The sequence below is a fragment of the Mizuhopecten yessoensis genome, unplaced genomic scaffold (genome assembly GCF_002113885.1).
Source record: "Mizuhopecten yessoensis strain PY_sf001 unplaced genomic scaffold, ASM211388v2 scaffold11155, whole genome shotgun sequence".
Taxonomy (NCBI): domain Eukaryota; kingdom Metazoa; phylum Mollusca; class Bivalvia; order Pectinida; family Pectinidae; genus Mizuhopecten; species Mizuhopecten yessoensis.
Genome location: NW_018408907.1, coordinates 788,397 through 802,103, shown reverse-complemented (window position 1 = coordinate 802,103; position 13,707 = coordinate 788,397). Strand labels below are relative to the sequence as shown.

The 13,707-nt window shown below is 36.7% G+C and overlaps 1 protein-coding gene across 3 annotated transcripts in view; it reads left to right on the top strand.

Annotated features, from left to right (window-relative positions):
- LOC110467046 (advillin-like) overlaps positions 1-13,707 on the top strand; it is a 51,601-nt gene that overhangs the window by 3,626 nt on the left and 34,268 nt on the right. Inside the window, exon 1 of one of the 3 annotated variants that reach the window (XM_021523912.1) lies at positions 2,942-3,101. The exons of 1 other annotated variant lie outside the window; for it this stretch is intronic. In XM_021523912.1, the coding sequence (XP_021379587.1) occupies positions 3,023-3,101 (79 nt within the window). In that variant the 5' untranslated portion in view covers positions 2,942-3,022. Of the gene's footprint in view, positions 1-2,941; positions 3,102-9,448; positions 10,103-13,707 lie in introns of those variants that run through there. One more of the 3 variants, XM_021523911.1, reaches the window with a different exon arrangement.

Genomic DNA, 13,707 nt, shown 5'->3' with positions numbered 1-13,707 from the left:
GTGATGTTCGGTTTAGACAGGTAGGGGATGATAACGTAGTGTGATGTTCGGTTTAGACAGGTAGGGTATGATAACGTAGTGTTATGTTCGGTTAAGTCAGATAGGGAAGATTACTATGTGTTATGTTCGGTTTACACAGGTAGGGATGATAACGTAGTATGGCGTTCGGTTAAGACAGATATGGGGATAATAACGTAGTGTTATGTTCGGTTTAGACAGGTAGGGGATGATTACATGTACGTAGTGTTATGTTCGGTTAAAACAGGTAGGGGATGTATTCGTAGTGTTTATGTTCGGTTTAGACAGGTAGGGTATGATTACGTAGTGTGATGTTCGGTTTAGACAGGTAGGGGATCATTACGTAGTGGTATGTTCGGTTTAGACAGGTAGGGGATGATTACGTAGTGTGATGTTCGGTTTAGACAGGTAGATGATGATTACGTAGTGTTATGTTCGGTTTAGACAGGTAGGGGATAATTATGTAGTGTTATGTTCGCTTTAGACAGGTAGATGATGATTACGTAGTGGTATGTTCGGTTTAGACAGGTAGGGGATAATTATGTAGTGATATGTTCGGTTTAGACAGGTAGATGATGATTACGTAGTGTTACGTTCGGTTTAGACAGGTAGAGGTGAGTAGACAGGATTAGGTTTAGACAGGAAGGGGATAATTACGTAGTGTTATGTTCGGTTTAGACAGGTAGAGGTGATTACGTAGTGTTATGTTCGGTTTAGACAGGGAGGGAATGCTTACGTAGTGTTATGTTCGGTTTAGACAGGTAGAGGTGATTACGTAGTGTTATGTTAGGTTTGGACAGGAAGGGGATGTTTACGTAGTGTTATGTTCGGTTTAGACAGGTAGGGGATAATTATGTAGTGTTATGTTCGGTTTAGACAGGTAGATGATTATTACGTAGTGGTATGTTCGGTTTTAGACAGGAAGGGGATGCTTACGTAGTGTTATGTTCGGTTTAGACAGGTAGAGGTGATTACGTAGTGTTATGTTAGGTTTGGACAGGAAGGGGATGTTTACGTAGTGTTATGTTCGGTTTAGACAGGTAGAGGTGATTACGTAGTGTTATGTTAGGTTTGGACAGGAAGGGGATGTTTACGTAGTGTTATGTTCGGTTTAGACAGGGAGATGATGATTACGTAGTGTTATGTTCGGTTTAGACAGGAAGGGAATGCTTACGTAGTGTTATGTTCGGTTTAGACAGGTAGATGATGCTTACGTAGTGTTATGTTCGGTTAAGACAGGTAGGGGATAATTATGTAGTGTTATGTTCGCTTTAGACAGGTAGATGATGATTACGTAGTGGTATGTTCGGTTTTAGACAGGAAGGGGATGATTACGTAGTGTTATGTTCGGTTTAGACAGGTAGATGATGATTACGTAGTGTTATGTTCGGTTTAGACAGGTAGAGGTGATTACGTAGTGTTATGTTCGGTTTAGACAGGTATGGAATTATTACGTAGTGTTATGTTCGGTTTAGACAGGTAGGGGATGATAACGTAGTGTTATGTTTGGTTAAGACAAGTATAGGGAATGACGATGTTGCCTGGTACTTGGTTCAGACACAGACAATGAGGTGAAGATAACGTTATACAGAGTGCGGTTTAGTAGGGGATGATTACTTAGTGGTATGTTCGGTTTAGACAGGTAGATGATGATTACGTAGTGTTATGTTAGGTTTAGACAGGAAGGGTCTGATTACGTAGTGTTATGTTCGGTTTAGATAGGCAGATGATGATTACGTAGTGTTATGTTCGGTTTAGACAGGTAGAGGTGATTACGTAGTGTTATGTTAGGTTTGGACAGGAAGGGGATGCTTACGTAGTGTTATGTTCGGTTTAGACAGGTAGGGGATGATTACGTAGTGTTATGTTCGGTTTAGACAGGTAGGGGATGATTACGTAGTGTTATGTTCGGTTTAGAGAGGAAGAGGATGCTTACGTAGTGTTATGTTCGGTTTAGACAGGTAGGGGGTAATTATGTAGTGTTATGTTCGGTTTAGACAGGTAGAGGTGATTACGTAGTGTTATGTTCGGTTTAGACAGGTAGGGAATGATTACGTAGTGTTATGTTCGGTTTAAACAGGTAGGGGATGATAACGTAGTGTTATGTTTGGTTAAGACAGGTATAGAGAATGACGAAGTTGCCTGGTACTTGGTTCAGACACAGACAATGAGATGAAGATAACGTTATACAGAGTGCGGTTTAGTAGGGGATGATTACTTAGTTTAATGGTCTGCTTAGATGGATTGGAATTATTAGTAGTATGTGTGGTGATCAGTGTAGACAGGGAATGATTACATATTATGATGTTCAAACTATGCAATAAAGTGACTTACCATGGAATATGTTGCACGTGTAAGCATGGATTTAGGTACAATCTTAATTACTTTCAATTTAGTTTCTACATACTTGGATACATGTCCATTGAGGTACATGATTTAGGTAGAAAATACTGGAATATTCTACATCAAATATTAAATCGATTGGAACAACCGAAATCCATACGTGTCAATCTTATTTCTGTGTGAACTCTTTATTCAAAGGTGTGGATGGGAAAACAACATAAACGATCGTAAATACCTATCTGGTAAATACATTTGATACTTTGATATATGAAGATCGATGGACATTTAGACTTGACCACGATAGACAGTATTTAATACTAAGTCATGGTGGGACTAATACAACATAATTAAAGTTACCACACCATGAAGTCTGTCTTATATATGTGTGTGTATCACGCCTGTGGAATCGTATTATATTTGATATCTCAGTACATAGATGTAGTGATAAGATAGGATGTCCCCCGCCACCTCAGTGGTCCGCGCCAGCCCCACGCCGTTGTTAGGTATCACGTTATATACCTGGCTATGAAGATATAATGTTATATACATATATATACGTATACTAGTGTATACCTGTAAGATTGCAGTGGACACATCTCAATCTACGGGGTAATATAAGTGATACGGGCGATAGATTGGATTACGGGGGATACATTATAATATGTCGGTGTCCAGTTTGGCCTCTGGAGATCGGACGTCCGACATGGCTGGGAGGGAAACTCACATCGGCGCATGTTCAGGTAGGGCGAATTTAAATCGGTTATATTATTCAATCCATATTCTGCTTTTTGTGATGGTGTGTTAATGATTGATCTATGTCTATGTCATTTGTTTTAATTTTTCGCAATTCTCATAAAAAAGGGAAACAGAAACGCCCAAGATGATAAAGTAGCATAAATACAAAATGCAAGCAAGAAGCAAATTGTAAAAGGTTTTTTTTTCACATGGGAAAAACTTTTTTTTGATTTTCTCTTTCAATTTGTTTTATAATGATTGTGAAAAGAGCAATGAGCAACCCGCTGTTTGTAGGAATTGTCGGCGGCAAAGAATTTTACAGTCCAAATTTGACAGCAATTCCTTTTTTTAACTCTTTGTAAACGCTTCTTAAAGGTTTTACTCAGACTCTTTCATCGCTATTGTCAAAACGCCACTGTAAATATTTACGTTCACAGTAAGACAGCTTTATTTAAGAGTGAAGTCGATCAAACAGTCGCTGACATTGGAAGATTAAATCTCAGACTACAATACCCCGATTTCTACAACATTATATATCTACAGTACAATCAAAACCCGTAATACACACGACTGCCCAAGATTAACGCAGTGTCGCCTACTGTTGTTCTTGTCACTATGTGAAATACGGGTACAATGTACATTGTTATATCATTGTAACGTGAAATATATTACGATGTATGTAAAAAAAAGCAGTTTGCGTAACATAAAGGTTTAGGACAAGCATACCCTGTACTAGATCTTGGCACCAGAAATAAAGTTAATGTATATTTGCACGGGGCAAACTGAATACTAGTGAACAGCAGTATACGGACAATACGCTACTGACATTCTGAAGTATACAATGTGTTTCTTGTCGGGGTTATATAATCTATTATTACATCTATATATCGAATGGAATTGGTGTGTATAATGTACATACTATAATTACATATGTACGATATTTAAAACAGGGACTCTTAACGAATCAATTCACACACTTTTTAAAACAAGGCGAATTTTAGTAAACACCACTAAGAGTGTCGCCTAAATTATTCGGTAAAATTCAATATGCCAGTGTTTGTAAATCAAAGAAATTGAATTACAACTGATTTTCGTTGTTAAAACAGAAGTGGAAATGAAGAAACACGTCGAAGTTAAAATATACTTTTTCATGTTCGCATGGCTGTACTTTCTTTGAGACACTAGTGATGAAGGATAAGGTTAAAGGCAGATCATAGGTCAGCATAATTCTACTGGCCGATATACAAGTATCAAAGTGATACGAATGACTGACCAATGACCAGTATTATTCCAATAGTTGTGTAATTGTCATATATTCGGACGTTTTTAAAAGTCACACAATGTTTACAAGACCCTCTCAGTTTTATTCTGTCATAAACATTGTAATTTACTTCCAACAACATCGTTACACTCATATCAGGGTCTTCAGAATTTCTGAGAATAATTTTGAAATCTATTTTCGTATATTGCTTAAGGTACACGGGAGTATTGTCCTCTTGTAAGTGGAATTGATATAAGGTATCCTTTGGCGCACGAACATACTATTTTATTTATATAGAAAAGGAATTTTTAATTTCATTTCTAATTTATCATTTCATTGACAGAGTGATGACTTTATGTGTATACCTGGAGGTGTATTACTGTGTTGTGACTTGTATACATTAAACATTACTATGATATACCTACTGAGAGGTCTGAAATTCTCGCCCGCACTTCAATGTAACAAACAACCACGGGTTCCGATATCATTCATGAGCGTCGCGATAGCTCACGAATCGCTTCATTTGACACCGGATAGTGCAAAAAGAACTTTCCTCAAAGTTATATGTTTGGGTGGATTGAGTGTGAATATTTGGTATTTGTTTGGTCATTTTCAGGATCTTTCGTGGATACGCAAAATTTGTAACGCAAAAGGATGACAAAGGCACAGTGTCCGGACCATTTCACAATACAACACGCCGGAATTCAATGTTTAGACCTTTAAAACGCATTCTAACTTGCATCTTTATCTGTGTGTATACCACAAATTTCAGGTACACCGGTATATATTTACCTGGTATAGGTTCGTTACACATGGATAAGGCCACATTGAAAACGCGTTAAGCTTTCTCTCTCAAATGCAGTATTATAGGATAAATTGGATTTATAACGAAAAGAAAAGTATTTAAATATCGATCGCATCGGGATTAGCCCGTGACACCGGGGGTTTTAAATTTTAGATTCAGAAATAATTTACAACACCCACACTTAGGTTTTGTTGTAAAATATTTAAATGTCAGTTTAATTTCTTTTTAATTTCAAAATAATATCCACTATCCCCATACTATAACATCTCCATATATCTTTTCCAAGCTATTAGAAAAGATTTCAAAAAGATTTTTTATCAAAGCAACTTGGGTTTTATATAATGTGAAATGAAATGTTTGTGTACATGTAGTCGTAGTTATAATATACAAGGACCTGTTGGTGTCAGGGCGGGGCTTCCTAATGAACAAAAGGGACTAGTGTCCGCTCTGTCTCTCAACATTACCAATATAACACATGAACGGAACATACTATACCTTTAGAATTATATTTTTAAAGTTATAGTACAGTGTTTGTTACATGTTGACTAGGTAGGCACTCGCTGGCAAGCCCTTTAAAGTAAAACCGTTTATATATGAATTCGTTTTAGATATCTACCTGACAATTTATCATATGATTTAATTACTTTACCTATTATACCATGACTATATCAAATTACTTGTGAAAAGTTAATTCCAAAATATGTTTTATGGTAAATGAGGTTTCTCTATGGACGGGTTTAGGTTATTATTGATATGAGCTTGAGACGTTGACATAAATTAGATTTACATTTTACCTGCCCAGGTATACATGAAGGTGAATAGATTGTGTACCTATGGATTGTGTGTGGGAATGTGGTGGTTTTGTATCAGCGGTCATGCTCATCAGTGTAATGCTTAAGGATAAACCCGATTTTTAATTCATGGTAGAATGTTTGTCTATTGAACATGTATCGTCTGAAAATGCGATCAACTTTGCCCCGTATGAACTCTGTGTGCATGCAGAAATGTACATTACGGTATTCCATGTGTAAATTTTACGACACCTGTATATTAAGGTAAGGCACTCGAACGACACTCTAATCAAATATGTATAAGATACTGTGAATATGATGTAGTGTAGAAAGGTAATAAGTGTATCTTACGATTATATATCCTAAATGTGTTGTAAACGTCTTCAACAGTCTGTGATACATAGAGAATAATACATGCCTTTTTCCATATCACACCCAGTATCAACCCGAGACTGCAATGGCCCTTGGGCTGATATTGCAGTCTCGGGTTGATACTGGGTTAAATATGGAAAAAGGCGTGTTTTATTCTGTTTATTACATACTTACTAATAAAAACTACTATCTTATGATTTATTTTAATTTTTGAAATATTGAAAAACGATTTTTTTTCCAAATGGGGTGTGATATGGGTTTTGCGGGCTGATATGGGTTTTGGGGTATGATACGGCGGGGGCTGATACTGGTTTTGGGGTGTGATACGGCGAGGGCTGATATGGGTTAGAGCAATTGTGTCGAATCGCATATACAAAAAAACCCGTATTTATTAGTAAGTATGTAATAAAAGTGTATGGCAGTACGTGTAAACGCATCAAAATAGATCTGACCTGAATCTTTACATTTTTTTTTATATTATGTTATAACTTAAGTCATTTTCTGATTCACTGNACCCCAAAAAAACCCACCCACACACAAAAGCAAAAAAACACATACAAACAAACAACAAAATAAAACACAAGAAACCCACAAAGATTTCGAGATTTCCACAGATAGCAACATACATAAGGAGGACATGGATTTTTTTAAAACAAGTTTCAGCTGTATAATCCATGAGTTAAATCAGAATATTGTGTGTGGTTATGACTTAGGTTTTGTTTTCAGAAGTTAATCGGAAACTTTACTCTTCAAATGTTCATATCATATGCAATCAGATAAGTAATGAGTAAGACCTCAGATAAATCAAACACAACCAATGATGACATCAACTCTCATAGATACATGACATTGACTCCGCTCGACGAGAAGAACATAACCAAGGACTTCAGCAAACCTGCTTGACGAACCACTTGTGATAAAATCAGCATCGTCACAGGAGACTTTAACATTCCTCTACCGATCAAATATCAATACTGATGATATGTTCTTTTCTCAACCGATTAAACATCTCAAATAGTGACATTGATTCTCCGCGAATAATTAAGAATCACTAATGATGACAGTGGCCAACTTTGACCTTTGCAAAGAGCGTCAATGACGAGAGCAACACTTGTTAATCCCTTCCATATCACTTAATGGAGAAAACAACTCTCATCGACCAAACAAACGTCGCCGGAAAACAAGAACATCGGTCAACCATTCAGATATTTTCAACGAAGACAACCGCAGCCAATGAGAAGAACAAGATTGAACGGAAATACTCTATTACACTTAACGAACATTGCCAATAATGACAGATAGTCTTGTCTCCACCAATGGACAATGACGAAACCAGTTTTTCTCGACCAATCAAAAATCGGCAACCACTTTAACATCGCCATGGATAACATCAACTGTCTACGATCTTTTAATTATCACCATTGTACCTAAGACAACAGTTCGCATAGATAAAATAATTATCACATATGGCAGGAGAGAAACTTTCATCGAAAAGTAAAACGTCGCCAAAATGTACAGTACCAATACAACTTAACCAATTAAACTTTGACAAAAGAAGACAACCACTTTTCCGTACAATGCAGACATCGTCCATGGAGACCATCAACCATCAACATCAATTATCCTCGACCAATCAAAGACAATCCATGGCATTCAAATTTCCACCATTATCTCCAATAATATGATCGCAAATGGAGAAAAAGCATTTTAAGCAATCAACAAATATGGTATTTCACAGCAATACACAGCAATCACTCTCATTGGAGATTGACAAGAATCCTTAGAGTCCTTACAATTGAACTGTGTGGTCAATCTAAGATGGGAACAAACACCCCCTTTAACTTGTCAATCTATACTGACGGCAATTCATCGCCTTGAACTAGTCAATCTGGGTAGAAATCAAACCCGCCCAATGAACTTCAAATTTAGATTTGAATAAGAATATTTCATTGAAGAGAAAATAACGTAGATGTTCGGGTCTTTCTTCGTTGATTCTGTTTCTGATTTGATCCTTATGACGAAATTAAAAACTGAACGGGTGGAGTCTTCTTAAGATATAATATCTACGGTGCTTTAACTAAACACTTTCACTTATTTCTGTAGATTGTTCAGACAGGGAAATCAATTATATTCAGGTTGGGATTGGTTTTTGGGATTTTTTTAATTTGAAAGTACAATTTTACGCTGATTCAAACGTGTCTGCCTAGAGTGTCATAGTTCACTTATGTTTTCTCGACCGGAAAACTAACAACGTCTTTACTGACTTAAAACCCTAGTATGTGTCAGCACAGTAAACAGTGAATAATGCCACATATTTACACTCGGCAGTCGACTTTCAATAAGGCATTGTCAAGGTGGGTTTTAATTAAAACCAATCTACATACCTTGCGGTAGACTTTCAATATATATCTATATCGGTCTGATCGCTGGGCTAGTCTCAAACAGAGGAAACCTATATAATGACAGTTGTATTACATATACCACAATATCGTTCCATCTGGATAATGATTCCTTAATTTATTCACACGAATTAACATAAACACAAGTATTCTGTTATCCACGTAATTATTAGCCAGTATATATATATATATATATCAGTATTGTGACATCAACGTAACCTTGTATATCGGCTACTAGTATACATGTACAGCTAATTATTATAACGAGGGTAGGTATATACCAAATACCGGGGTAGACAGGTTCGTAACCTTCCGGGCACTGTTTGAGTAGAAGTGTCTAACTTACATTATAATTTATACCATAACACCCCTTAACAAACATGACAAATTTTGGCAGCACCTCCACACCCTAGGATCGTTTGAACATTTAAAGAAATTGAATCAGACATAAAAAAATCCGTTCAAATACGAATTTGTTAGTTGTCATCGGGGTTTTTTGTATGAGCGTTTTGAACCTTTTTGAACTCGCTGATGTAGTAAGAACATTACATGGTATGGATTTTCCTGTTTTGTTCATCCATGGGAACTAAAAAATGTAAGTGTAACCTCGATACGACATTTGATCTGCTCCACTAAGGTGACTTCCGACGTATACTCACCTAGGTTGTTAAATCGGAATCGATCGGGTCGTTCGGAAACGTCCCTCGCATGAGTGGCATTGCGCTTATCTGATCCGGTCTTACCAATCATTATTTTTCTTTCATTGAAATATGTCTTGTTATTTCACGGTATAGACGTCGATAATGCTTTAGTATCAAGGTATGTGCGAGACTAATATACCTGTGAGCGTGCCTTGTTTACTACCAAACGGTAGTGGGGAGATTTCTCCAAATGTCCTCTCAAGCCCTAGGGATATATACCAGCGTTCAGTGTAATGGACTTTTGCTTTGTGGGCTCCGGACCGGCCATTATGTCTCGATTGTGTAGTATTTATTTCTCTAATTGATGTATTGGTAGTTGGATCGATAACGTTAGCCAGGAACGGTACAATTCTGTTTGAAGTGCTACGTACGTTAATTATAGATTTACCTGTTTATATTTAGTTCAGGTTTCGAATATAACACACTATTGGAGAGTGTTGGTTTCTAAAGCTACGTACTCCAAATTGTCACGTGCGTGAAATGAACGTTTGGTGCTTGTCTTTTGGCCGATATTGGACGATGATGTGAGGACTAAAAGCTTTATTGTGTTTACACGTGAGAAACCAGTAACGTTGAGATGATTCGAGGCAGTGACGGAATGGCCAGTAGCTCCATGAATAAAGTGGTCATCGAGGACTTTGTTGTGGTCAAAGTTTCCCAAAAGGGACATATCACAAGTAAGTATGTCTATACCAAAGAAAGTACACTGACAAAGTATATCTGACAGTGTATAATTGGGTGAGGAGGTCGTGGGCCATTATCCTGCCCTTGATTATCATATCACTAATGTATGACATACTGGATGTGGCACTCCAGGTTAACATTGTGAAATATTCAGGTAGAACCCAAATGTACTGTAGTCTGGTCTTCTACACAGGGAACCAGACATGTATTCGTACAGGCAGAACGGCTTCAACTATTCTCAAGCTTATATGAAAGTACTTGGTTCCTACGGCCAAATAATGGTAACTATTGCCATTTTATTTCAATAACAACGATTGATTAATTAGGACAAATTCTGTTTGTGTTAGGATACAGTTTGTATTAGGAGCCAGGGTGTTTGTATGATTCGGATAATGTTTCTTGGTAGTATTAGGAGCCAGGGTGTTTGTATGAACAGAATACAGATTGTTTGTAACGAAAGAACAGTGTGTACTGTAATGATGAAATAGAACACATTGTATTTGTATTAGGATACAGATTGTTTGAGATGTTAGAACGTAGTGTTTTTGTATTAGGATACTGATCGTTTGAGATGTTAGGACGTAGTGTATTTGTATTAGGATTCAGATTGTTTGAGATGTTAGGACGTAGTGTTTTTGTATTAGGATTCAGTTTGTTTGAGATGTTAGGACGTAGTGTTTTTGTATTAGGATTCAGTTTGTTTGAGATGTTAGGACGTATTGTTTTTGTATTAGGATGCAGTTTGTTTGAGATGTTAGGACGTATTGTTTTTGTATTAGGATACAGATTGTTTGAGATGTTAGAACGTAGTGTTTTTGTATTAGGATACAGATTGTTTGAGATGTTAGGACGTATTGTTTTTGTATTAGGATACAGATTGTTTGAGATGTTAGAACGTATTGTTTTTGTATTAGGATGCAGATTGTTCGTGATGTTAGGACGTAGGGTTTTTGTATTAGGATACTGATCGTTTGAGATGTTAGGACGTAGTGTTTTTGTATTCGGATGCAGTTTGTTTGAGATGTTAGAACGTAGTGTATTTGTATTCGGATGCAGATTGTTTGAGATATTAGGACGTAGTGTATTTGTTTTAGGATACAGATTGTTTGAGATGTTAGAACGTAGTGTATTTGTATTCGGATGCAGTTTGTTTGAGATATTAGGACGTCGTGTTTTTGTATTCGGATGCAGTTTGTTTGAGATGTGAGGACGTATTGTTTTTGTATTAGGATGCAGATTGTTCGAGATGTTAGGACGTAGTGTTTTTGTATTAGGATACTAATCGTTTGAGATGTTAGGACGTAGTGTATTTGTATTAGGATACAGATTGTTTGAGATATTAGGACGTAGTGTATTTTTATTAGGATACAGATTGTTTGAGATCTTAGGACGTCGTGTATTTGTATTAGGAAACAGATTGTTTGAGATGTTAGGACGTAGTGTATTTGTATTAGGATACAGTTTGTTTTAGATGTTAGGACGTAGTGTATTTGTATTAGAATACAGTTTGTTTGAGATGTTAGGACGTAGTGTTTTTGTATTAGGATACTGATCGTTTGAGATGTTAGGACGTAGTGTATTTGTATGTTGTGTGTGTCCATGTGAGGTGACCATCCCCCTACTCAATGGTCATTTGTTGTTTGACCGCCCATAATACATATAAGTCTCCTTGATCAGATTAAGAGATAATCCACGGTCAGCACGCGTTCAATCTGGAAAGTATTTAGAGTTTAGGTCATAGTAATTTTGAAGGCCCGGCACACCATATCAGTTAGTCATCTGTTTTTTGTGACATCAGTAAGTAAAATAGAAAGATTTTCTACTTCAGTGTTAACATGCAAAAACAAAATATGTACAGCGTCAACACATACAGACAAAATACATCGCAACGTCAACACACACGGGCAGCATAAACCAGAACAACAATCTCCAAAGACAAAATGTGCCACAGCACCAACGCACAACACAAAGTATATCAAAATGTTAACATACCAGGTCAAATTTACCACATCAGCAGCATCCAAAGACAAATTTAACACAACAACAATATACAAAGACAAAATTTTACACAACAACAATATACAAAGACAAAAACTAATACAACAACAATATACAAAGACAAAATTCAACACAGCAACAATATACAAAGACAAAAACTAATACAACAACAATATACAACGACAAAATTTAACACAACAACAAAATACAAAAACAAAATTTTACACAACAACAATATACAAAGACAAAATTTAACACAACAACAAAATACAAGAACAAAATTCAACACAGCAACAATATACAAAGACAAAATTTTACACAACAACAATATACAAAGACAAAATGTTACACAACAACAATATACAAAGACAAAATTTAACACAACAACAATATAGCAACAAAGCATCAATAACCACGTACAAAATATATTCAACAACGTTGGCACACCAAGACAATTATATTAAAGTGTCAACACACAATGACAAAATATACCCCATTACGCAAGTGCAACTATATCACAGTGGCAATGCACCCAATCCGAACTCTGTACGAATGGACGACACAATCAAACAATGAAATACCGAAAAACAAAAGAGAAATATTGATAATGATAGTTGGTTTTCAAACATATCTATGTTATCAGGATATGATTTATATAGAACCATCGGGGTACTTTATTTACAAAGCGGCGTATCATGGTCTGTATCATTGTCTATACAGATCTGTGTGTTATTAGGACTAAAATTATACAATGTACAATGCCCTGAGTATGTGCTACTGTTACGTAATATCACGTGCATAGAAACTGTTGTTTTGTGTAATAATATAAGCTTTCAATATTTTTAATCGACCATTCGGCAAATATTGATGTTATGTAAAGGTTGTGGGACAAGAATTGCATGTAAATCAATTTCTCGGGTGAAGAACGATAATGATATATACGGTAACATGCCCTCCGTCTCTACACGTTTAAATGTCTAGAAGGCCTCCATTCTGTGTATAACACTACGCATTGTGCATGTCTTTGTTGTCCTGTTGACACTAGCACAAACAACAAGTGACGATACGTCAATACACTACGTTTAAAGTGACGGGATCAGTGGTATATGTCTGTCCCGATACAAGGTCTGCTTTCTACTAAGAAGAGTCCAGGGTCGGGACCAGGAGATAAATGGGTTTATCTGCAAACCGTAACGGTACATGATTACCGCGGGCCCAAATCTTTACTACTAGGTCGATGTTGGATATGGATTCATGGTTACATCGACCCCAGTGTTACAACCAGATTGGTGTCTATGACTTCAGTGATTGATGTCGACTGCTGATAGACAGACTAACGGCGCAGGGTTTCAAAAGGTGCAGGCTGACCTTTGACACTTTCGTATGGTCATCATACTGTCATCCCTGTGTAATACATAAGGATATAGGCTACTAAAGGTCAATGGTTTTTATTATGTTCATTAGTGTGCCTTGTTGTTTTATTATCACTGCCCCAGTTCTCAGTATGAGGACATGACATTTCTTATATGTGCATGGCGGGTGTCGTCGATGAAGCAGAAGACACTTACCCTAGCTTCCAAAATACCTGGTCTTATTCTCC